The 26,745-nt window shown below is 43.3% G+C and overlaps 1 protein-coding gene across 1 annotated transcript in view; it reads left to right on the forward strand.

Moving 5' to 3' along the window:
• Positions 1-26,745, forward strand: part of PAPPA2 (pappalysin 2) — a 297,914-nt gene that overhangs the window by 122,580 nt on the left and 148,589 nt on the right. Inside the window, exons 4-9 of the mRNA XM_061160780.1 lie at positions 4,419-4,712; positions 6,383-6,575; positions 11,029-11,150; positions 14,850-15,339; positions 19,133-19,261; positions 22,441-22,532. Of these exons, the coding sequence (XP_061016763.1) occupies positions 4,419-4,712; positions 6,383-6,575; positions 11,029-11,150; positions 14,850-15,339; positions 19,133-19,261; positions 22,441-22,532 (1,320 nt within the window). The remainder of the gene's footprint in view (positions 1-4,418; positions 4,713-6,382; positions 6,576-11,028; positions 11,151-14,849; positions 15,340-19,132; positions 19,262-22,440; positions 22,533-26,745) is intronic.

Here is a 26,745-nt window from a genome sequence, read left to right on the forward strand (position 1 = left end):
TCACTCAGCATGACAATCTCTAGATCCATCCATGTTGCTATAAATGGCATTATTTTGTTCTTTTCATGGCTGAGTAACTATGTATATATATATACACACCACATTTTCTTTATCGATTCCACTGTCAATGGACATTTAGTTTGCTTCCATGTCTTGGCTATTATAAATAGTGCTGTTATGAACATTGGGATGCATATATCTTTTTGACTGAGTTTTTGTTTCTTCTGAATATATGCCCAGAAGTGGGATTGCTGGATCACATGGTAAGTCTATTTTTAGTTTTTTAAGGAACCTCCAGACTGTTCTCTATAGTGGCTACACCAATTTCATCCCCACCATTCCCAGTGTAAGAGAGTTCCCTTTTTTTAAAAAATTAATTTATTTATTTATTTTACTTTACAACATTGTATTGGTTTTGCCATACTTTGACTTGAATCTGCCATGGGTGTACATGTGTTCCCCATCCTGAATCCTCCTCCCACCTCCCTCCCCATCCCATCCCTCTGGGGTTCTCTTTTTTTACACCCTCTTCCGTTTCCTTCTTAATGAAAAAAAGTTGTCACCTTTTTTTTTGTAGATTTTGGATGATATTTCTCTTTAGATTCTGAATTTTTATGCTTCCCTCAGGCTTTGGCATGAGCCTGTGTGTGTGTGTGTGTGTGTGTGTGTAATTATTATGAAAATGTGGAAGAACTTTTACAAACTAAACCATGAAATAAATTAATGTCTTTCATCCTCACATGGGTGTATCAGTGTGTGTGTCTCTGAGTAACTAAAATACACTCCTCTAATAACTTAACCAGTTTGTCTTGGCTGGGAAAAGAGGGACTGAGAACAGCGTGGGGCCCCAGGGCGCAGGAGGGAGGAAGGACAGCCCACAGGGGCGGAAAGGGTGTGAGGATGAACAGGACCACTTGAATGTCTGTACCAGAGCAAGATTGTCTGTGGCTGCTCATTCCCAGCCTTTCCCCTTCGCCTCAGGCTGCTTAGAGATGGGAACACAGCTTACCAAGCTGAGGTGGTGACAGTTGTAACATGAATTATCCACATGGTATCTATGATTGTCTCACTCAGTCCTGCATGTGAGCTCTCAGAGGCCCAGGAGGAGAACAGGAAGGACTCTTAACCATAAACCCATGTAGGTTCTTCAATTCAGAGATGAAGAGGCCTAGGGGAAAATTAAAGAGCAGGGCCAGCATCACATAACTAGTTAGGGTCACATTTCAAGGTCCTTAATTTCTGATGCATAACCTTGAAGTCTAGCGGGCAGAATTATCATAAGAGGTCCAGGGTCTTGTACTTTTTCCTTAACAGGTATTGGTGTTCACAGCACTCACTCCTCAATGAGAATATGCACTATGCTATTTAACCCACATGTAGTAACTATGGGGCTTCCTTGTTTGGCTCAGACAGTAAAGAATCTGTGTGCAATGCAGGAGACCCGGGTTCTATCCCTGGGTTGGGAAGATAGAAGAGAATGGCTACTCACTCCAGTATTCTTGCCTGGAGAATTCCATGGACAGAGGAGCCTGGCAGGCTGCAGTCCATGGGGTTGCAAAGAGTCAGAAATGACTGATTAGTAACTAATAGTAACTGAACTCATTACAAGGCATTCCATACAGATAATTTGGGGCTGGAATTCTCTGGAATAAAAAATGTAACTGTGAGTAAACATGTGCAAAGGCTTATGCTTTGCATTAAAATTTAAGTGCTGTCTGGTTAAATCTATATTCTCCTTCTTTGAGAATATATCTTAAAGGTACAGTGGAGGAGAACTCTGGCCAGTTGTCCTAAACATGGAGGAGACTTTCTGGCAAGGTTGAGGATTTGCATTTTTACACTTCTTCTTCCTCTTATAAATAACCAAGTTGACTGAAAGGAGACTGTGAATATTTTTGGATTTGGCGAAATCTTATCTAGACTTGAGGCACAGACTTCTAGAGGTTGAGAGGTTGCTAAGAAGCCCGCCATTATCATGACCACACTCATATCCGCTGAGTGCCTCGGGGCCTCACTGACCGCCAGCCCTATGTCACTGACACATGCTACTTTTGCCAGCTCTTCTTCCTGGATTCTTACTTCTTTCTTTCAGCTCTAGTTCCTTTCTCTACTGCTGGAGGAGATCCTAAGAGGACTTGGGCTAGACTGACCATAGGATGAGGAGCTATTTGATATTTGCTCAGGGGCAAGAATATGGATAGAAAATAACTACTGATTGGGAAGCTTTTTGGTCTTTGGATTAGTATTTCATGAATTGTGCTCCAAGTAGTTCAGTACTCCAGATGACAAAAACTATTCTGTCCCAAACAATTTCTATGTCCAAACAAGTATGGGGCCCAAAGGATTAAAAAACATTGTTGTAGGACTTATTAGAATCCTTAATGTAACAGTTCTCAGGTACAATATGAATCTTCAAAAGGTTGGTATGGCACATTTTTCTCAAGCACATTTAACCACTGATACTACTTTTTTGTGTGTGCAAAGTATCACCCAGGACCAGAGTTTATAAACACAATTTGGGAAAGGCTATTCAGCATAGACACTCAAAACTTATAGGTAAGTTAGAGTCTTTCAGAGTTTGATGTCTGGCAAATTGGTGTAGGCATTTTTCAGAAAACAGAAATGTGCTCTCTTACAATCTTCATTGATGCGAAGGTTGATATTGCTGTTGGAGAACTGAGAGTATAAACTGCATAATGGAGTATGAACTTCAGTGATGATTATTACTAAAACTGGATATGTAAACGTGAAAGGGAAGGCATCTTGAGAAGTGGACATATTTCAATTCACTAGGTTTTATTCAAATACTAGACACCCTGGATTTTTTTAAAAATAGATCTGTTTTCAAACTGCTTTTTAACTTTATATTGACATAATAATGATGTACAAATGAATAAAATGATACAGAATACATTTTTTATAAAAGACTAATGTTAATTTTTTTTTACTGGAAGTAATGGAAATGATAAAAAAGGGACTAGTTTTATTTTAGATATGAAAGTAGATAGTGTATCTGAGGACAAGTCTAAACATGCCTTGATTGATGTCAGCATGACTGACTAGACTGGAAGAAACTAGAACTTGGATTTAGAAACTGTCCTGCAAATAGAGTAGTCACGGAAAAGGCACGCTGAGCTGCCCATTACAGAAACCAATGGATGTGACACTGGATACCCTGGTGATTGTGTTCTGCCCGTAAAACCATGTAAAGTAGTTGTCTCTCGGGTATTGTACAGAGTTCAGGGTGGATCACATGGAATATCATCTGGCAAAAGAAAGGCAGGGGGATTCTTCTGGGGGCGCCTGCTCTACTCAGCAGACTACTGATATACAAAGGGCTTAGGTACGAGGAATAAAGCAAGTCCTGGAAACTAGGATTGGATCTAGGACACAAGGGTGGGGCCAGCCTGCAAACACGGCTAGGCTGACTTTGAATCCTAGGGTTGGTTAGTCCAGACCTGTTGACATATGCTGTTCCAGGTCCTGGAGATGAGGATTGGTCTGATCCTGATAATGTTTAGGGGTGAGAAAGGAAAGTCTTCCATGGGGAGAGGAGGAAAGCAGGACTAGACAGAAGTTAGGACACTCAGAGATCCTAAGCCTTTTCTTTTGTAACAACAGTGATACCACTGGGTGTTTCATCCAAGTCCATATTGGATGTAATGAACTCTTCTCTGAAATACCTCTCTTGGTGTTCCTGGGGAGACTGGGAGAAATGAGGGTGGTGCATATTCCCTGTAGTGCCTGTGGCATTTGAAATTTCATGGTAGTTCAGTTGGACCTCTCTTTTGTCTCAATGGTTGTTAGTTCCTTGAGAGCATGGGTCATAAAATCAGAAGCAACATGTACAACTGTCACTTGAACTCTTTCAATATGCCAAATGCTTTAAAAAAAAAAAAAAAAAAAAGAGGAGTGTTATTATCTCTGCTTTACAGACAACAGAACTGATCTTCTAGAATGTCAGATAGCTGTTCAAGTCCTCAGAGAACTGCGTGTGCTTTCATTTAAGACCAATGGCTCTCAACCTGGGAAGTTTTAAAAAATATTGAGTCATGTACCCCATCCTCAGCTATTTGGGTTTATTCCACTGGGGTTGACATTTGGACATCTGTATATTTCAACACCCTGAGGTGATTTTAATGTGCAACCAGGGCTCAGAATCTTGGCCTTCTATCATGTCGCCTTGTTGTATTGTTATCCCTGGTGTCCAGTACAACATTCACCCAAGACAAAGGTTAGGGACATGTTTATTGATTAGTTCAGAAGGTGTTTGTGGCTGAAGGGAAGAGCAGGGGCTGAATGCCACTAGAAGTTATAAACTGTTCCCATTAGAGGTTGGAAATGAACACTGTTTCCAGAAGACAGAGGCTGGCTATTCATTATATGCTTAGAGATATTTTGCAAACCTTCCATTGCAGGTGGTGTTGTCCTCAACCCAGCCTATTATGGCATGCCTGGCCACACCAACATCATGATCCATGAGGTGGGGCATGTCCTGGGGCTCTACCATGTCTTCAAAGGTGTCAGTGAGAGAGAATCCTGCGATGACCCCTGCAGGGAGACCGTGCCGTCCATGGAGACAGGAGACCTCTGCGCCGACACTGCCCCCACTCCCAAGAGTAAGCTGTGCCAGGACCCAGAGCCTGCCAATGACACCTGTGGCTTCACCCACTTCCCAGGGGCTCCATTCAGCAACTACATGAGTTATACAGGTATCACCATTGTCCTGATGGATTTCTTTTCTGTTAAGATTACATGGAAGCCTTTGTGGGCTGGGAGGGTGGAGGTATGAGAATTAGAGAGCCTCATCAAGAGTCATTCATGCCAGAGAATTGAAGCGTATTTGTCATGGCATTTATTTTTCATGTCCTTGAAAAACTTACAGAGGTATTGAAGTTTGAAGCAGTCTCATTGACTACATTCTCCTCCACTAAAAATTAAAAGAAAAACATACCTCTGACACAGATAGTTAAAAAGGGAGACAAAGTCAAACACTCTCTTGAGAGCCCTTTGACCTCTAGAACTTGGTTACCCTGCTTCTCTAGAACTTGGTTATCCTGCTTCTTTGTCACATTCTTAGGGATTTACTATGAAGGAGATTCCAAAAGTGCTTGAGAAAGAGGTTTTTGGGTCAAGGTGGCTGTTTTTACTGGTTTTGAAGTTGATCAGAAAGATGGCTCTGGTTAATGTTAGGCTCAGAGTTCCTTTTTCTTTCATGTTATTTTTAAAAGTATCAGATTCTCCTCTTCAAACACTAGCCAAGGGCCGATTCTTAGTCTTCCTATAAAAAATGGTGCTGTCTCACTTAAAAATGGTACTTTCCTGGTCCTGGGGACAACTTTAGTGTCTGGTTTTGTTGTCTTAGATTATGCTTCTTCTTTATCCTTCCATATCTTTCCTATTTCTGTCAAAAAGCAATGCTAGTCATCGTCTCCTGATAATGGACTTAAATTTATCCCTAAAATTAAGGAGTGATGTGATATGATGACTTATCCCAGTGGTGAAGGAAAGAGGTAATTTTTCTATAGGGTTCAGGGACTTGTTAGTGATAAGTTCCAGAACCACCCCACCCTTCCGCCCAATAGAAAAAGGTAAATGATAAGATGCTGGCCATGCCTTTGAAGGGAAGAAAGAGTGTTGAACTAGTCCTGTCCATGGCCCATCAATATATTGCTATCTAAGTCTAATCTAGGTACATGATTCAGGTACATAAATTTCATAAGGACCAGCCCTCCAGCCTCCCCCATCCAGCACACAGTGTCCCTTTCCAGGGCAGAGGGACCAGACAATGGGGTGCGGAGGGCAGAGCTCTTTAGGCACCACCTTTGAAGTGGACAGAGGAAACACCTGAGAAGGAAGGAGAGTGTTGGGTGCGCTTTCATGGAACAAGACCTGGAAACTAAGATAACTCCCTTTCTAACCTTATGAAAGGTGTCCCTAATGGGGAATTTTGCCAGCTCCAAAGGGAAGCTGGGGATCACCAGTCCAGGTGTAATGCCTCCTTGACGTTTTGGCTCTCTCTCCTCATGCATCCCCACTGAATACTCACTAACCTCAGCCAAAGTCACCAGGCATAAAGCAGGTGTCTTAACTCCACGAATGTTCATGGCTAAAAGGGTCAAATGCTGAAACACTGCCATCTTGTGGTTTCCTGAATAAACAGTGTCAGCTCAGAGCAACCTGTACCCCAGGGCTTGAGTCTCTCACTGGCCCAGCCCGAGGTAGGTCAAGCCCAGTTTGCTTTAGAGATCAGCCACTGCTCTTCTCTGCCTTCTCTTTTCCATCTCCAGCCTAGATACTTTCTGGCAAAATCTATCCCCGCCTGGGGGGACTTTGCAGGGTAAAGCCTCCATCTCTCTTGTTTCCTTTTTTGTCTCCGCAGATGATGCCTGCACTGACAGCTTCACCCCCAACCAAGTAGCCCGAATGCACTGCTATCTGGACCTTGTGTATCAGCAGTGGAGCCAGAGCCGGAAGCCCACCCCCATCCCCATCCCCCCCATGGTCATCGGGCAGACTCCCAAGTCCCTCACTATCCACTGGCTGCCTCCAATTAGTGGAGTGGTGTATGACAGGTGAGAGGGCGCTGGCTGTGGGTGAGCTGGTATCTTTCTCTGTGGTGTTTCTTATGAATGAGGGAAAGAGCGTGAAGTTAGGGGAACCCCAGTTTGTAACGATAAGTGTGCACCATTGCTCAGGGCTGCCTCCGCCTCCCTGCTCCGTCCTTATCTCCTGAGCAGGGTTCCTGGGGCTCTCACGCAAGCCAACACTGCATCACGTATGCCCACGCCTTGGCCAGGGGCACCTCCGATGTTTCCTTATGTCCCATCTGGCGTGATCCCAGGAGCTGTGAAGAGGTTGACAAATGTGATAACGATGACCTGACAAAACTGAGATGGCACTTGCTACCTGTCCAGGTCAGCTGTTCTGCTTGGTGTAAGGATGGACAACAGTAGTAAGGGGCTTGCTACTTGCACAGTGGTGTCTGGAAGAAGGGAAGTGCAGCGTCTTCCTCCAGGCAGTTCTGGGGGTGGGTGGGTAACTGGCTATTCAAGCCACGCATCAGGGGTTTAACTGATTCGGATGGGCGTTTCTAACGCCTCCTTTCTATCCTGTTGTACCCTGTGCCTGCCTGTTACGGCTATTATATCTTGCGCGATTGTCATTATCTGTTCATTTTCCTCTCTGTTCCACTACTCAACTGGCAGTTCTGAGGGGGCAGAACTGCTTTCTGTTATCTTGGTCTCTTGACCTGCCACAATAAACACCTAATTCATATTTAGTGAAGAGAATCATTCTAGCTAAAGTTGGTTTTTATTCATCCTCTGCATATTGGGGTAATGATTACCAGGAACATTTCTGTGGCAAAGAGAGACGGAAGGAAAAGGGTGACCTCTGACAATTCGTGGGAAGATGGGGGGATGGGGTTTAATGGAGAAGGGTTGGAACCCCATCCATGACCTGCTCTCCATTTTCCCAAAACCTGCCACTGTATTCTAAATAACCAGTGGTTGTGGCTTACTGGGGCCTTCTGTGTGAGAGGCATTCACTATGTGAGATATTTTACCTGAAATTATTTTCTTTAGTCCTCGCAGTGAGCCCAATCCCTGCTGCATCAGTGAAAAATCCGAGGCAGGGTAGAGGTGAACTGGGTACGTCCCCGGGAATTTCAGAACTGGAGGACGTAGAATAGATTGTTTCTTTGAATTGAGGGCTTTCTCACTGAGCAGGTGGATAGCTCCTCATCTGTGTGTGACATTGCCTTTCTGGGTGTCAGATCCCTGCTGAGGATATGAGCGTCCCTGAAGCATGTTCCCATGTACTCCGGCTTTTCTGAAAGCCTAGGAGAGAGGGCAGGCAGAGACAGGGATGGGAAGAAGCAGGTGAATCATTTTGCAAACTGGCTCTCCCAGCCTTCTGGGATCTTGGTACCTCTCCTTGCCAGCCTGATGTGCACTTACTGCGTGATGGTACTTAGACCCACAAGCCTATAAACAGTTTTGATTTTCACCAGCCCGCAAGCTCTCATGGACCCCTTTTGTGAGTCGACCTGTATCTCTGTGATGTGTGGAAGAAACCTCTTCCTGCGAGTGTGACCTTGGGTGGCTCTGGCTGAACACTAGGTCCTCCGTGGGTATGTGCAAACCCACGTTTTTACATCAGTTTATGTAACACGTGTAAACAATTTAATCTTTCAATTCTCTCTCTGGTACAAACGTTACGATAAAGCAGACATCACTTCTGGCTGGCTGTGAGGCTGTTGGCAGAAAAGGCTGCAGTTGGCTTCCTTTTCTCAGCGAGGTGGGCCACAGCGCTGAGGCCTCACGACACGTGTGTCAGGGAGACTCACGTCACGTTCCCAGGGATTTGTGTCACGCTTGGAGTTGTGTTTACTCCTCCTCAGTAGGTATTTGGAATCCTAATGTCAGAGAGGAGCCCAACCACGCACTCAGCGGCGGCCCCGGAAGAGCCAAGTGCATCAGGGAACTGTGGTTTGGAATTGTGTCCGCAGCGGCCGTGAGTGCTGACTGCAGTTGGGGGTTGCAGTTAATGACACCTTTTCGTTGCCAAAGTACTGGACACTTGGTGTTTGGGAACTTGCTCAGAGGAATTAAGAAACTTCTGATTGTAGGCAGTTCATCTCTCTGAGCCATTTATCCTTACTCGTAAGCAGGGATAAGAAATAATTTATGAAAAGCATCTCATGGGACAATGCCAGGTAGATAGTGTGCTTAATACACTGCAGCTGGTAGTGAGAGGGTAACAGGTAGGAAGGCCAGAGGTCCCCAAGCGGCAGGAGGAAGTAGACTACAAGTGGCAGCGTTTATTTCCTTCTCTACACAAAATTGAAAGAGGCTTCTTTTAATTCTGTGTTGAAGACACCCAGTTCTGCCTTGAGCTAACCAATGTGTTTTTCTTATGGAAATGTTTTTCTTAAGCTATGTTAATGAGACTCTGTTTTCTGCTTTGGAATCTGCCTTTGCTTCAAAATGGTTCCAGCTAAGACTAACTTTTTTCCTTTTCTCAAACCTTGGGTTGATAATGGCTCAACAAACCCGTATTCATGTCAATTATTATATGGCCAGGGGATGACACACCTCATGTCCACCTATCTCAAAAATGCATATTGTAGAAGAGCAGCCTGGTGAAACTCCTTCAGGCTTAAGGTGTTTCTTTTATCTGATTAGAAGCTAACAGGCAATGGCTCAGCTAGTAAAGAATCCGCCTGCAATGGGAGACCTCGGTTCGATCCCTGGCTTGGGAAGATTCCCTGGAGGAGGGAAAGGCTACCCACTCCAATATTCTGGCCTGGAGAATTCCATGAACTGTGTAGTCCATGGGGTCACAAAGAGTTGGACAAGACTGAGTGACTTTCACTTTCACTTTCAACAGACATAAAACACCTTGTTAAAAACTAGCAAGCAGGCACTCTTTCTGTCCCCTTCTGATGTTTATGTCAGAAGCTTTTCCAGTCTCTGTTATACTTTAATAAAACTTTGCTACACAAAAGGCTCCAAGTAGTCAAGCCTCGTCTCTGACCCCAAATCAAAATCCTCTCTTCCGGAGGTCATGAATCCCGGCATAACACACAGCTCACAGCAGCAAACTTTCAGTAGCACAATCATTACCCTTATTTGACAATACTGTTTTCTAACATATTATCAGATTTTACTTTTCTCTTGCTGCTTCTTGAGAGACCGTGATTCGGTACTTCCGTTTGCAGATGGATCATTCACAGTGGGGTTTCCACAAACTATTGTGTGTAAAATAAGCTACAAGGATATGCTGTACACCATGGGGAATATGGCCAATATCTCATAATAGCTGTAAATGGAGTATACCGTTTGAAATTGAATCACTGTATTATATATTTAGAACTTATATAATATTATATAACAACTAGACTTCAGTAATTAAAAAAAAAATCTTAGTATCAGAAACAGATTTATCAAGTAATTTACCCTTGCTATTTAGCTATTGACATTACTCTTCAAGATCTGGTGCTTGAAGAGCTCTTCATAGTCTTATTAATAGTCTCAAGGATGCCCACAGAACAAGCTCTCACTGGGGGACTGCTTAGATCAGTCTCTGTCCTAACTGCTGGGCACAGGAAGAAGAGAGTTCAGCCTGGAATCTCTCCAGGAGAAGGAATGGGAATGGGAATTGTCAACATCAAATATCAGTGTCCCAAGATGGGAGCTAGAAGTTGCAGTGGGTGCCCAGAGGGGAGAGTGCTGGTCATCCAGAGGAGTGAGGCTAAGTACCATTGCAAAGGATACACTTGCATGGGTTTGAGGGATGAATAGGAGCTTGCTAAACAAAGAAGCTTGGAAAGTCGACTTAGCAGGAGAGAGAACAGCATGTTTCATGGAACTGTGTGATAGGCAGGACGTTTTTGTGAAGTGGTGATTTGTTATTGTGATGGGAACATAAAATTCATGAAGAAACTGAAGGAGGTAAGGCTAAAGCTCTTCTCTGAAGGATCTTGGGTCATGAGCAGGAATTTAGGTGTATCCCCATAGGTGTTGGAGAGCCAGGAGGTGTTACATTTCATATGACCCTTATATATGTGATTAAAAAGTAGAGCGTTAAAACATAAGACCACATGTAGCTAGTAAGTTTACTGTGAAAACTGCTGTTTGTTTTACTCAGGGGAATGCAAGGAGCCTCTGGCTGACTTACTGAGAGTCAGCATAGAAGCTGTTTTATGCTGAAAGATTCAGATGGTAATTATTTTGTGTTGACCATTGCTGGGATAGAAGCCCTCTTTCATCTCCACAGGCCTCCTTTATGACTTAGTTAAATTCTTCTGCTTCATAACCTTGAGATTTTCATGTCACTCTGAATTTTGCAAAGGTGAGGTCTATACAAGAAGAGAGTGAGTTGCAAAAGAGTTGTGTTCCCAGTTACCCCCTAGGGCCTCCATACCCACTGTCACTTCCCTGCCCCCAGAGGTCTTCTGAATTTTGTTATCCCAGTTCATCTGACCTATTCTTCCCATTTCTACCCCCCGCATTGTGTTCGCAGGGTCCCGGGCAGCGTGTGTGGTGCCTGCACTGAAGATGGGACGTTCCGTCAGTATGTGCACACAGCTTCCTCCCGGCGCGTGTGTGACTCCTCAGGTTACTGGACTCCAGAGGAGGCTGTGGGTAAAGGACCATGGCTTTTTCATTTACACCTCGGTGGCCACTGAGAATGCGGGTGGTTAAGGGTGAAGTGATGGCCGTGAGAATAAGGTAGTGTGTGTGTGTGTGTGTGTGTATGTGTGTGTGTGTGTGTGTGTGTGTGCATGCGTGTGTATGCATGTGTGTGTGTGTGTGTATGGTTTGCTGGAAACCTCCAGGGGTCTGGAAGTGACTCTGGCTGGGATCTTTGTGTGGATGGCCCACCTGTGATTAAGGTGGTGATGGCTGTGCTGAATCAGAGGACAGCACGGATGACAGAAGGAGGGAGAACTCTGGGGGCGACTTCAGGATAAGCTGGCTCAGGCACGTCATGTTACTTGCGCCCGCCAGCCCGTGGAACAGCCTTGCCACAGGATGATGTAAGCTGGTCTCGTCCCCCCAATCAGGGAACACTCATGCACACTTGCTGAGCCAGCCCGGGTGGGGGGTGGGGTGGACGAGGTGTTCCAAACTCATCGTTCTCATCTGTGCTCTTTTATGAGTGTGTTAACCTCTGGTGCTGGTTGTGCTTTGGATGTGATCTAAGCTAGGCTCTGGGAGGGGGAAAATGTTTTTAGCTGTCCCCTTTCCTGTCCCTCCCCCCGACTTCTCAGTTACATATTCACTCACATATGTATATCAGTGTCTTACAACAAATTAGAGTATGAATGCTATCCCAATTCAAGTCCCAAATATGCTGTTGACATGAGTTGCAGCATCTTCTGATGAATGGCTTGACTTCTTCCATCATCACTGTCCTGTTTGGTCCATCAAACCATCGTGTTTACCTAGTCATCTTCTTCTCTTTTTCTTTTATTACGATTGTGAAAACAACCCAATCAGATGTGTTGGACATGGTTCTATTTGAGTCAGTTTGCAGTCTTGACTCTGATAAGAAAAAAAGGAGAACGTTCGTCTAAGAGTCTACCATGTCCCCTTAGGCTCCCAGTTACTCAAACAACAGGAGCCTGAAGGAGGAATCTGGAGAGAGACAGTTGACCTGACTGATCGTATAGAACTTTTTTCAAATGAGTTTTCAGGGAAGAATGGAAAGTGACTATAAAATTTACATTGGCACTGCGTAGGACTCATTTAGAGATAGGCATTTCATAAAAGGCCATTCTTGTGGCAAACAGTTTGTCCTGTGCTAGTGTTTTAATGCCTATTTGACTGTCTGGCCCTGTACTTTTTCCTTTTTAATTCTTGGAAAAATTTAAAGTTATCTGGTAGAGGTGAAAGGAATTAGAATTTCTGGGTTCTAACTCTTGTATTGTGTCTCCAGGCAAACCAAATTAGCTTTTAGGGCCTCCACTCCATCTTTTCACATGAGATCATAATAAAAACTTTCTGACAGATAGTGCTACTGTTGAGGAGTTGGCTTCCAAGGGCCTGCAGTCTGCTAGTATTTGGGGATGACTATTGGAAAATACTGCTGGGAAATACTGGTATTCCTTTGTTTTGAACAGGTGCAGAATCAAGTCATATTTTAAATATATAAAATGAATTGACTCCCTAGCAGAACATACACAAACACATATAATTAGAGATATGATCAAAATGTATTTAATGACACATTGGACAGTTATTGATCACCAACTACATTCTGAGTGCTATGAAGAATAGAAAATCGAACCAGACATATTCACTGCCTAAATATCATCTTTTTGGAGAGAACTTCCCTGGCTGTATGATCTAAAATAGCCCCCAGTATCACCCCATCATTCTCTAGTCCTTTTTCCTCCTTTATCTTTCTTCAGAGAGGACATTACCACTTGGAATTATACCTCTTTATTTACTGTTGCCCCTATCACCTATGGTAAGATATATGTGATCAGTACCTTTATCTTGTTCATTACTCAATCTCTGATACCTAGATTAGTGCTAGATATAAAAGAGATATACAGCCAATTTGTATTGAGTTAATGAATGAATGAATGGATTCACAATATAGGGAAAAAACAATAGGGGTCAAAAGATATAACACACACACACACACACACACACACACACATTTGAACTTATTTCCTCTGGGATTTGGAATATTGGTTTCCAAATCCTGAAGGGCTAAATCATTCTATTTTTGCACATATAGTTTGCAGATATTTCTATGAAACATCATACAGCTCTTCTATACTAAGTAAGTGAAAGTGAAAGTGAAGGTCGCTCAGTTGTGTCCGACTCTTTTTGACCCCGTGCACTATACAGTCCATGGAATTCTCCAGGCCAGAATACTGGAGCGGATAGCCTTTCCCTTCTCCAGGGGATCTTCCCAACCCAGGGATCAAACCCATGTCTCCCACACTGCAAGCAGATTCTTTACCAGCTGAGCCAAGGATTAGTAAGTAAGGCAGGGGTTAAATAGTCCTCATTTTATAAATGAGGACACTGAGGCTTAGAGAGACTGGCCACAGTCACACAGATAATGCACAGCACCAAGCAGAGCCTAACTACGGTTTTTTAATTTAGCAGTTTTCTTTTAATTCCGCTGTGTGATATAAAAGGAAACCACCTTGTATATAGATTATTTCCACAGAGATGACCTTAATATGTTAGTGATATTTGATTTTTCACCTTTGCATTTTTGGCTCCCGGGCTACTGAATCTCCTTTTTCTTCTACTCAAGAAAAGTGTTTCTATTTCCCACAAGCAGTTTTCTGATCTCCTGACTTACACATATCTGAATGAAAGGGGAAGTTTCAGTGTCTGGCTTTAAAGTTTGACTTACAGTCCTCTGGAAGGCTTGTTAAGGTATGATCTTAGGGAATCAAATTTTTGTGATGAGCCTAGTCAAACAGGGTAGCAACAGCCTGAAACAAACATTGGCGTTATTAATAAAACAGGGCTTCAGAAGCATTACTTTATCATAAATTATTAATAAACTAAGTACAAATAATTCTCCTCGGCTCAAGGATTCTGTTTTTAGTTTTTTTTTTAAGTTTTAAATTTATTTATTTATTTATTTTTGGCTGGGCTGGGTCTTCACTGCTGCATGTGGGATTTCTCTAGTTGCAGCGAGCAGGGGCTACTCTTCGTTGTGGTGCTCAGGCTTCTCATTGCAGTGGCTTCTCTTGTTGCAGAGCTTAGTTCTAGAGTGTGGGCTGAGTAGCTGCGGCTCATGGGTTTAGTCGTGCCACAGCATGTGGAATCTTCCCCAGCCAGGGATTGAACCTGTGTCCCTGCATTGGCAGGCAGACTCTTAAGCCCTAGACCACCAGGGAAGTCCTGCTCAAGGATTCTTTGGGGCTTACCTTATCTCCACCAGCCTCACGTTTCCACTTAGGATCGGGGTCACTCCATTCTCAGTACCATGCTGGGTTTCTCTTGTTAAAGGGCACCAGATAGAGGTGATTTGGAGCATAATGCTTTAGAATTCTTAGAGCTTTATCTTCAGTAAGGGCTTCCTAGATGGCTCAAGGGGTAAAGAATCCACCTGCCCAAGAAAGGAGCTGCTGGAGACACAGGTTCGATCCCTGGATCAGGAAGATTCCCTGGAGAAGGAAATGGCAACCCACTCCAGTATTATTGCTGGGAAAATCCCCCAAGCTACTAAGCTGACAAGTTCCTATGAGAATATGCTCAAAGTTCTCTTCTTCTTCATTTTCTCTCCTGACTACTGAGGTGACTCACTTTCAGATTTTTATTGGTGGTTTCTGAGGCATCTTTCTTTCTACCCATCTCCCTCAGGCCCTCCAGACGTGGATCAACCTTGTGAGCCGAGCTTGCAGGCCTGGAGTCCCGAGCTCCACTTATACCACATGAACATGACGGTCCCCTGCCCTGCGGAAGGCTGTAGCCTGGAGCTGCTCTTTCAGCACCCGGTCCAAGCTGACACTCTCACCCTATGGGTCACCTACCTCTCCATGGACTCCTCCCCGGCGCTCTTTGACACGGAGATCTTGCTGGAACACCAGAAGTCTGTGCACCTGGGCCCTTTGGACACTTTCTGTGATGTACCGCTCACTATCAAACTGCATGTTGATGGGAAGGTCGTGGGGGTGAAAGTCTACACCTTTGATGAGCGGATGGAGATTGATGCAGCTCTCCTGACTTCTCAGCCCCGCAGTCCGTTGTGTTCTGGCTGCAGGCCTGTGAGGTACCAGGTTCTTCGCGAGCCCCCGTTTGCCAGCGGCTTGCCTGTGGAGGTGATGCATCCTCACCGGAAGTTCACAGACATGTGAGTTGGGCAGCAGGGCTTTCTAAACCATGGGGCCTCCTGAGGCTTTGGGAGTGGATTTTACTTCCTTTTTCTTTGTTGTGCTTTTGTTTTATTTTACATTCCAACATGCCCTTATTTGGAGAAACATTCAGACCCTCGGAGGGGATTTTATTCTAAAGTGGCGTCTCTGAGATGAACAAAAACATTTCCCAGAAAAGGGAAATTGGATGTCCTGATTGATGATGCCATCATTATGATTCTAGACAAAAGAGGTCCGTGAATGATATGTTGGTCTCCCCTGGTGGCTCAGATGGTAAAGAATCCACCTACAGTGCAGGAGACCTGGGTTCAATCCCTGGGTGAGGAAGATCCTCTGGAGAAGGACATGGCAACCCACTTTAGTATTCTTGCCTAGAGAATCCCTAGGACAGAGGAGCCTTGCAGGCTATAGTGCACAGATTGCAAAGAGTCAGATGCAACATGCATGCATGTTTCAGCTGGGCTGAAAGTAATTGGCAGAAATAAGTTGATCAGAGTCAGATACTCCTATCTGGTGACACCATCTAATTTTTTATCTTTGCTGCAACTTTTAAATAATCTGCCACAGCTCCTATATCATTTAAAGGTTATAGTCACCTCTTCCACAGCTAAGTAGAAAAACCAAGGGTTCCTGAAACACTATACTTTTATGACTTTCATTTTTCATTCCTCCCTTATTTCCTCCCTCCCTCCTCTCTTTCCTTCTCTTTCTCTTTCTTCTGTTCTTCCTACATTTAGTGAGTTCTTAAGTGTTCCTGGCACTGTGAGCTCAGTGCAGGGGACACAGACTAAGATAAGATCATTGGCTTAGAGTTCAAGAGTAGGAGGCTGGTATCTCCAAAGGCAAATTTTCCTCACCTCATAATTTTTTCAGAGGCTGCCCTGAGGGCAGAACTCTGGGTAAAACAAAAGTTTTATCAGAGGTGCTGTATTGGTTAGTTTTTGCCACATTAGAAATCATCACAAAACATAGTGGTTTAAAACAACAAACACATTTCTCATGGTTCTGTGTGTTGGCTGGGTGCACTCATCTGGACCAGCTTGACCGAGGCTACATGGCCCCAGAGGACCTCATGCACACATGAGGCTCAGGGAAGATGCTGGCCTGGCTGGGAGGAGGAAGTTCTCTTTCCATATCTCTCCTTCACTGGGAGGCTTTGCCTGGGTTTGTCCTCATGGTGCTTTGCCGTGGTCAGCCGCTTCAGTCATATCTGACTCTTTGCAACCCTATGGACTACAGACTGCCAGGTTCCTCTGTCCATGGGATTCTCCAGGCAAGATTACTGGAGTGGGTTGCCCTTTCCTCCTCCAGGGGATCTTCCCCATCCAGGGATGGAACCTGCATCTCTTATGTCTCCTGCATTGGTGGGCAGCTTCTTTACAATTCATGTCACCCGGGAGGTCCTCGTGGTGGTAGAAGGCTTTCCAGAAGCAGGAAGGGCAAGTCCCCAAATTCTCATACTTTTCAGGCCTCTGCTTACATCACTCATGACCATTTCACTAGCCAAAACAGGTCACAAAGAATTTGAGATTCTGGAGGTGACAAAAAATTTGAGATTCTCTTAATGAGAGAAACAGTAAAGTCACATCGCAGAAGCGCATACATCTAGGATGGGAAGAATTTGTGGCCACTTTTCAGTCTGCCATAGCTACAAATGAGCCAACAAAATGTTCACCTTGAATTTTACTGCATTTTTCCTCCCATACTTGTTCTCTGAATTAGAACTAGAAGATAGTGAAATGGTCAAAAAGCTCATGCAAATGGGAGGATAGATCATGGGACAGGTCTGAAAAGAAAAAAATGTTATTTGGGGGGACTTTCTTTAGTAAGCCAATTAAAATGATATTTTTTACCTTTTAAAATTATTATTGTTATTTTTGTTACATTTAGTATGTCAAGTTTTGTGTTGCCTCATCATGATTTTCAAAACATGAGCTATTTAATGATATTTGTTATCTAACTTGACATATATTCTCACACATACGCTGACACAAAAAACATTTAAGGATAATCATATTCTATTTTATAGATGAGAGAACTAAGACTAACTCTAATTTTGTTGAACAGAGCTAGCAAGTGGCAAACTCAGGATTAAAATCCAATTTTCTGACTGAATCTCATTTTGGTTCTTTAGTAACACATTACTTTTACAAACTCAGCTCTTTGAAATTGGGGCTACCTGCTGCTGAGTTTTCTCCCCAAGAAGCGTAAACACGTCCTGATGCTTCTTTCCAATCCTTTCCCAGCTAGAGATCAGCATAAGACTTTTATGCATGGCTGGATGAGAAGTCAGACAGAAACCTCCCTGTGAAAGGGAAGCCATCAGAATTGATTAAGATATAAAACTTGTTTTGCTTTTGAAATGCCTGGCACTCTTATGAAAAGAGTGCTTCCCTGCAGAAAACTAATTTGGAAATTTCAAAGTCTTTAATATTTAGGTGTCTTTCCTATTAAAATAACTAAAAACCAGTACAGAGATGTTTAAAGGTGTTTTTGAAACCCCACGACATTTCCTGTTTGCTGCTTGCAGCATCAAGCAAAAGAGTAGAAGCTTTGTGGTTGAGGTGAAGAGTGTGTTAAAGAAGAGAGGGCTTTGGTAGGACATCTGTGGGTACCACTTGTGGGAGAACCAATAGCCCTTTGAGATCCTATTCTCCTAAGTCACTCCCATTCTAGCATGGCTCTAGTGGTACTTTTCCAATTAGGGCAAGCATTGGATAAAAGCTAAGTTGAAGGCAGAATTCATCTTTGGAATCAGCAGCTCTACTCCAACCCCCACACCACTGGCCCTTAGCCCCTTCCCCCTTGCAAATGTTCAGTCTCTCACATTCTCCACTTGATCAGTGCTCTTGGGCTCTAGATAGTCTGATAAACTCCTTCCATCTCTGGTGCCAATTGATAAAACTCCATTCCTGGTTTACATGTATTTTGGAGCCGGGGAGTCATTTAATGCATTTCCAGTGGTGGAATTTTTTGCATCCCTAAAATAAGGATGGAAGATTTCCTCATCTCCTTCTAGGAGAAAGGTGCTTTTCCTCATAAGAATTCAGTCTTCTCAAGACAAGAATTCTCTTGAGAGACAAGAAAACTGATTCACGGACCCAAGAAGGGCCTTGCTGAGCCCAAACTCTGAAGCATTCATCTTCAGCTTTACCATCATTTCAATGATACAGAGGGGCCTCCCAGGTGGTGCTAGTGGTAAAGAACCCACCTGCCAATGTAGGAGACATGAGACGCAGGTCTGATCCCTGGGTCAGGAAGATCCCCTGGAGGAGGGCACCGCAACCCACTCCAGTATTCTTGCCTGGAGAATTCCATGGACAGAGGAGCCTGGCGGGCTATGGTCCATGGGGTCGCAAAGAGGTGGATGTGACTGAAGCAACTTAGCGTGTACGCACACATGCAGTGATATAGAAGACTAGGTTTTCAAAGTTGGTGGTTTTGTGTGTGTGTGTTTATGTAACATGGTAAAGATATGCTCGAAACACCACCCTCCTAGATTGTGTAGGACTGTTAGCTGGTTCAGCGTTCACTCAGCAACCACTTGTTGTACATTCGCTACGTAGAAGGTACTGGGAATACAGAGATGAATACGGTTTCAAATGCTCTGTAAGACTATACGCCCTGCTCTTGGTTTCAGAACAGCATGGCATATGTTTAACATTTATATTCCCTGTAATATTTATTTAAAATTCCTGCACGTCATCTGAAAAAGACCCAGGGCCTGCTCCACTTCCTGGATGTGTGGTTACGGCCCGTTGGTTTCCACAGGGAGGTCATGCCTGGGCAGATGTACCGGTACCAAGTTCAAGCTGCAGCTGGAGCAGAACTGGGAGAAGCTTCACCTCCTCTGAGCCACATCCATGGAGCTCCTTACTGTGGAGATGGGAAGGTTGCAAGGTGAGGACATACCGCGTGCCTTGGACTGGGTGACAGAGGATGCCCCGCCTTGCTCGGACCGTGAGGGTTCACCTTGAGACTGATTTGGGAGGGGAAAGGGGCAAGGCGCTGTGTGATTCTGGTATTGAACAAAATCCGGGACCTGGTTGTGATCTTGAGGGGTCATTCACATCTCTACATAGTTAGGATGGACCCACTTTAATTTAGTACCAAGATATTGGGGCTGATTCTGTGGGGGTCTTCTTTAGGTTTCAGAGAACAAGTGCTGGGCAGTGATTCAGGGAAGGAATTCATGGTGGAGAAGGTTATTGCCAAATGATGCTAAAAGAGGATGTGAGGGTATCTTTTGGATCAGTTGCCTGTCTTATGACCCAAGGAAAATCACTATAGCTTTATGAACTTCAGTTGCTCATTTGATCCCTGGAAGACCTCATTGCAATGCAATTTACAGCTATTCTATAAAATCACCAAGGTAAAAATGAAATCACTCCTTTGATTTCTTAACATACCACCTTCCTTTTCCTGTTGCCCTTTAGTTAGTTAGTTATTTCAGTCTCTCAGTTGTGTCTGACTCTTTGTGACCCCATGGACTGTAGCATGCCAAGCTTCCCTGTCCATCACCAACTCCCTGAGCTTGCTCAGACTCATTTCCATAAAGTCAGTGATGCCATCCAACCATCTCATCCTCTGTTGTCCCCTTCTCCCCCTACCTTCAATCTTTCCCAGCATCAGGGTCTTTTCCAATGAGTCAGTTCGTCACATCAGGTGGTCAAAGTATTGGAGCTTCAGCTTTAGCATCAGTCCTTTCATAGAGTATTCAGGACTGATTTTCTTTAGGATGGACTGGTTTGATCTCCTTGCAGTCCAAGAGATTCCCAGGAGTCTTCTCCAACACCATAGTTCAAAAGAATCAATTCTTCAGTGCTCAGCTTTCTTTATGGCCTTTCTCTATACCCTTTAGTGATATCAACCTAGTTCATTCTGATCTGCCAGGCACTTGCCAAAACGTGTCACTGAATACTCCCGTGTTCCAGTGACCATCCTATATTAACCTATTCTAAATGCTCAGCTCACCTAATATGTTGTTTATATAAAGCTGCTAGGAGTAAAAGACTGGAAGCCCAGGTACTATAATTTGTCTTAGAGTCTGTATCCTAGTAAGATGGCTTGTTTTTAGCTTTCCAAATCAAGTAAAAATATCTTGTATCTTGAAGGCCTAATCGAAAGCAATCTATAGCCTTTCTTGGGGTTTTATCCCATTGTTTAGTAATTACTAAATATTGTTTGTCTCTCAATCTTCTAAGATTCTTAAGCTTTAGTGTAAGTCTACTCCTTTTCATAGTAGTATAAACACCAAGTGTTCCCAGACTTCAGAAATACATCCAAGAGACTGAGATCACTTTAACACCCAAACCTTGCTAGTTTGCTGCCACCTTCTGCCTCAGTTTCAGCTTATCCTTTCTCCCCCTCCATCTCAATTAAATATCTCCCTGTGAAACCATTAGGTGACATTTCAGGGGCTCGGAAGAGCTCCAGTACCATAGTCCTTTATGTCTCAGCAAAGAAAAGAATTCAGCGAGAGGCAAAGTGATAGATAAGAAGTGATTTATTAGATTAGGACGCTTGTGAGATTTACAAGCTGGTGAGGGTCAGTGGCAGGGGGCAGTGGTGGTAAAGGTTCTCAAGCAGAGAACTTACTGGGCTACAGTTTTATAATCAAAGGAAAAGTGGGGAGGGGGAGAAGAACTTCTTTGTCTTTCTTGAGTAGACGTCATGCTTCCATCATCAACTCCTCCTCCTGGTTGAGCAGGGGAGTTTTCTTGTCCCTACTTGTTCAAACTAAGTCTGCAAAGTATTGTTTTTCATGTGTGCAGAGGGCATGTCCTAGGGCTAATTAACTTACTGAGCTCACTGGGCAGGATGTGGGTCTCATGACAACACTTATTTAATCGTTTGGGGGCAATGTCTCGTGCTTCTGTTGCATGATTTTGTTGCTAAGCAAGCCAGCTTGGTTTTGTGGTTAAGTAAACCTGCTCTACTGAGTAATCATTAACTTACAGGGGTCACCCATATTTTTATACATACAATCCCCTAGTGGGATTAACTATTTAAACATCCAACTTTGTCCCTACTTTGAGCTTCCGTGGTGGCTTAGACAGTAAAGTGTCTGTCTGCAATGTGGGAAGCCTGGGTTTGATCCCTGGATCAGGAAGATCTCCTGGAGAAGGAAATGGCAACCCACCCCAGTAGTCTTGCCTGGAAAATTCAATGGATGGAGGAGCCTGGAGGGCTACAGTCCATGGGGTCGCAAAGAGTTGGACACGACTGAGTGACTTCACTTTCGCTTTTGTCCCTATCACCTAGGGATGACTCATCTGTGCACAGAACAAATCTGGTTGTTGTTGATGTTTTCCATGGCTACCTCATTTTAAACCTGCTACCCACTGATTAAGGCGTCTGCAGGACTAGGTGACCATTACTACCCAAACAAAGCCCTCCTTGAACAAAACAGTTGATCTTATGTTGTAGCATCTCCTACAGCAGTCCTCCAATGAAGGTTCTGATGTCCCAGGATGCCACATCTGCCTGGGGCTCTGGGGCTGAACAAGATAAGGGCCGTCTTCCTAGTCTGACATTGTACATTCTAGCCTGGGCTTTGAAACAGCTTCCTCTGTAGTGACACCTGCTTGGCTACTGGGCTTCCCAAAGCTCCTTATCAAATGTTCCTTTAAACTGTGCCTATATTGCCTCTGTATAGAGCATCATACTTTGTGCTTGCGACATTGGAAGGCCCTGCCTGCCAATGCAGGAGACGTGGTTCATGGGTTCATGGGAGATCATGGGATCCCTGATCTGGGAAGATCCCATATGCCTCAGAGCAACTAAGCCCACGTGCCACAACTATTGAGCCTGTGCTCTGGATCCTGGGAGCTGCAACTACTGAAGCCCTCACACCCTAGACCCTGTGCTATACAGTGAGAGAAGCCACTGCAATGAGAAACCCACACACCACAACCAGAGAGGAGCCCCTGCTCCTTGAAACTAGAGAAAAGCCGGCACAGCAACCAAAACTAACTAAATAAATGTTTTTTAAAATGATGTTAACTAAAAGAGAAAAATCATTTTATGTATACAAGTGTGTATGTTTGTATATCAGAATGTATACTTTTACCTTGTAGGAACCTGGGAGAAGAGTGTGATGATGGAGACCTTTTGAATGGAGACGGCTGCTCAAGGGCATGTGAATTAGAGGAAGGTTTCAACTGTGTAGGTGAGTTTAGGAGCACCTGCCCAGGCTTATGTCCTACGTTTGGAGAAGTCTCCGATTCTTGTGAGCTCTTGATATCTGGCAGTGTGTAATTTAGTGGTGATAACAATGACATTTGCTATGTCTGTTGTGTGCCTGGCACTAACTGTTTCACATATATTATCCTGTTTAATCCCTACAATAAATATAAGGAGACTAAACAGAGTCACAGAGAGCTTAAATAACTTGCTTTCTCTTACACAGCTGGCAGTGATGAAGTCAGGATTTGAACCAGGGAAGCAAATCCACATGTTAAACTGCTAAGTTACCCAGCCTCCTAGATTAATGTTACCAAAGATTGCCCTTGGGTCCTCACGTCTAACATCAGACTGTCAGCCAGGTAGCACAATCACAGACTCAACATAAAAATTATGGTGGGACATGTTTTAAGCCAAAGAGAGTACAAGATATCTCTTGGTGTCTCTGTTGAGTAGATAAGATTATGAATAGTGATACACAGCATTTCTTAATCCTGAAGAGTCACTGATAATAAGTTATTGCTAGCTGCCATTGACTCTAGACTCTTGCCACACAGGAAGGCCCTCCAGAGCACTTTTCCTGACTTTGATTAAAGCCATCAACATGATTCTTTGCAGATTATTTTTTCATTCCTATGAGCATGCATGCTTAGTTGCTCAGTCAGGTCCAACTCTTTGTGACCCCATGGACTGTCGCCCGCCAGGCTCCTCTGTCCATGGAATTCTCCAGGCACATTGGAGTGGGTAGCTTTTCCCTTCTCCAGGGGATCTTCCTGACCCAGGGATCGAATCTGGGTCTCCTGCATTGCAGGCAGATTCTTTACCATCTGAGCCATCAGGAAAGCCCTCCTATGTGCATTCAGTTCAGTTCAGTAGCTCAGTCGTGCCTGACTCTTTGTGACCCCATGAACCACAGCACACCAAATCTATGTGCATACATTGAAGTAATTCTGTGAAACATATTTACTCATCAAAGTTATTTTCAAAAGCAGTGCATTTAACAATATTTTAATGTTTCTAAATTTCAAGACAAAGTTGGATGTGATTATAATTATGTATAATTTATTAAGGTATTAAATACTATAAGAACACACAAATGCTCCTGCTTTCCTGAGCAGAATAATAAAATTATAAAATCTTAGTGGTCTTACATCTATCCATATAACAAAATATGTTCAGTGCCCTCTATATACCACAAGTCTCACAGAGACCCTGATCCCTTCATATGTCCAGCCTCTTTCCCTTATAGAAATTGCTATATCAGTTCTCAAGCTTTTCTTACATGCATCTAGCAATAAAGATTGCACCTTGAAAGACCATTCTGTTTAAAAGTGGCTTTATCTATTGTAAAATTCTTCTCCCCCTTTCTGGTTTGGAAACTGATGTTCAGAGCATTTTAGTGACTTGTCCATGGGCATATAATGAGGTGTCTACAAAGCCAGCATTGGAACTCAGCTTTCCTAATTCTTAATCAAGTGCTTTTTCCTTGCTATGAAACTACAGAGGATATATTTTTTTTTCCTGTTTTATTTGACTACCATTCACATACTTGAAATGCCTCCCCATTATTCTCCTTTCCAGTCCAAACATCCCCTCATGTGATTAGGTTTCCAGGCCCTTTCCTATTTACCCTAACTTGGCATGCTTCCTGTGGTCAATGCCCAGAAAGGAATTCAATACTCCAGATGTGGTCTGGCTGTGTAAAATACACTGAACCGATTACCTCCCCTCTTCTGTACACAAGTATTTGTTAATGCCATCTCTGTTTGCATCATTCCTTTTTTCACATCATGGGCTCATGATACATGTACACACACACACACACACACACACACACACAAACACACACACAGCATTTGCCACTGCAGTTCATCTCATCTGACTTAAAAGTGGACCTTACTTTGTTTCCATCACATTTAATTCCATTAAATTTGTTCATATTTCTTTACCCTCCAACTCCAGGAAGATCATTGTTAAATTATTTTAACTTTACATGGCAAAGTTAAAATGGTCTATTCCACAGCTAGATATTTATTTCAGTTAGTAATATGCTCATAGTATTTAGTTCTATAGCATATAGTTCTAAAGCTCATAGCATATGCTAAGCATATAGTTCTATTCTATCATTTCTCAAGAGACTAAGTTTGAAGGAACCATTGTGAAATGTGTTATAAAAGTGGCCTGCTATTTTTGCATTGATTTGAAGAAAAAGAAGCAAAATTTTTAAGTTGATGGTAAACAAAAAATAGAGAAGCAAGGAGAGACTGTCATTGGATTATATAGAAAAACAAGACATGTATACATATGTATATTATAAAAATATGTCATAAAATATGCTTTATAAAACAAACACATGCATATGTACATATGTATACATTTAAATATGCACAAACGTACATATAAAACTCCACATACAAGCACATATATGTATATATGTACGTGTGTATATAATATACAAACATAAAATATACATGCATATATATGTACATGTGTGTATATGTGTTCCATATATATATATATTTGTATGTATGTAAGCCTTTGACTGTGTGGATCACAATAAACTGTGGAAAATTCTGAAAGAGATGGGAATACCAGACCACCTGACCTGCCTCTTGAGAGACCTATATGAAGGTCAGGAAGCAACAGTTAGAACTGGACATGGAACAACAGACTGGTTCCAAATAGGAAAAGAGCACGTCAAGGCTGTATATTGTCACCCTGCTTGTTTACCTTATATGCAGAGTACATCATGCGAAATGCTGGGCTGGAAGAAGCACAGCTGGAATCAAGATTGCCGGGAGAAATATCAATAACCTCAGATATGCAGATGACACCACCCTTATGGCAGAAAGTGAAGAGGAACTAAAAAGCCTCTTGATGAAAGTGAAAGAGGAGAGTGAAAAAGTTGGCTTAAAGCTCAACATTTAGAAAACTAAGATTATGGCATCTGGTCTCATCACTTCATGGCAAATAGATGGGGAGACAGTGGAAGCAGTGTCAGACTTTACTTTTTTGGGCTCCAAAATCACTGCAGATGGTGACTGTAGTCATGAAATTAAAAGACGCTTACTCCTTGGAAGGAAAGTTATGACCAACCTAGACAGCATATTAAAAAGCAGAGGCGTTACTTTGCCAACAAAGGTTCGTCTAGTCAAGGCTATGGTTTTTCCAGTGGTCATGTATGGATGTGAGAGTTGGACTGTGGAGAAAGTTGAGCACCGAAGAATTGATGCTTTTGAACTGTGGTGTTGGAGAAGACTCTTGAGAGTCCCTTGGACTGCAAGGAGTTCCAACCAGTCCATCCTAAAGGAGATCAGTCCTGGGTGTTCATTGGAAGGACTGATGCTGAAGCTGAAACTCCAATAGTTTGGCCACCTCATGCGAAGAGTTGACTCATTGGAAAAGACCCTGATGCTTGGAGGGATTGGGGGCAGGAGGAGAAGAGGACAACAGAGGATGAGATGGCTGGATGGCATCACTGACTCGATGGACATGAGTTTGAGTAAACTCAGGGAGTTGGTGATGGACAGGGAGTCCTGGTGTGCTGTGATTCATAGGATCACAATGAGTCGGACGCGACTGAGCAACTGAACTGATATATATATGGAATCATCATGGAAAAGTCATTCCAAATACACATATATTGGCTTTGGGGAGTAACTTAGAAAGGCCTTGGATTTAATGGCACACAGGAGTTGAAAACCCAAAATAGGCTCAGAACCAAGTCCGTGGAACAGGAGCATACTCCTGGCAAGTAGAGATAGATTTACTAGAGAAGGGTCTCTGGCTTGAAGAAATTATTAAGGAAAATAATTAGTAACTACATGTTGATGAACAGCTGAAAAATTACTGAAACAGTCCTGTGGTATTTCTGTAAAGAATTTAAAATTAAAAGAATGGAATAGTAGCAGTTAATTTTAGTGATGTTACTGAATGTGTACCTATGCATGCTTGCATGCTAAGTTGCTTTATTTGTGTCTGACTCTTTGTGACCCTACATACTATAGCCTGCCAGGCTCCTTTGTCCATGGGATTCTCTAGGGAAGAATGCTGGAGTGGGTTGCCATGACCTTCTCCAGGGGATCTTCCCAACCCAGGGATCACATTGGTGCCTTTTATATCTCCTGCATTGGCAGGGGGGTTCTTTACCACTAGTGCCACCTGGAAAGCCCATGTACCTATGGGTTGAGCTATTTTAA

Source organism: Dama dama, chromosome 14 (assembly GCF_033118175.1).
Source record: "Dama dama isolate Ldn47 chromosome 14, ASM3311817v1, whole genome shotgun sequence".
Lineage (NCBI taxonomy): Eukaryota > Metazoa > Chordata > Mammalia > Artiodactyla > Cervidae > Dama > Dama dama.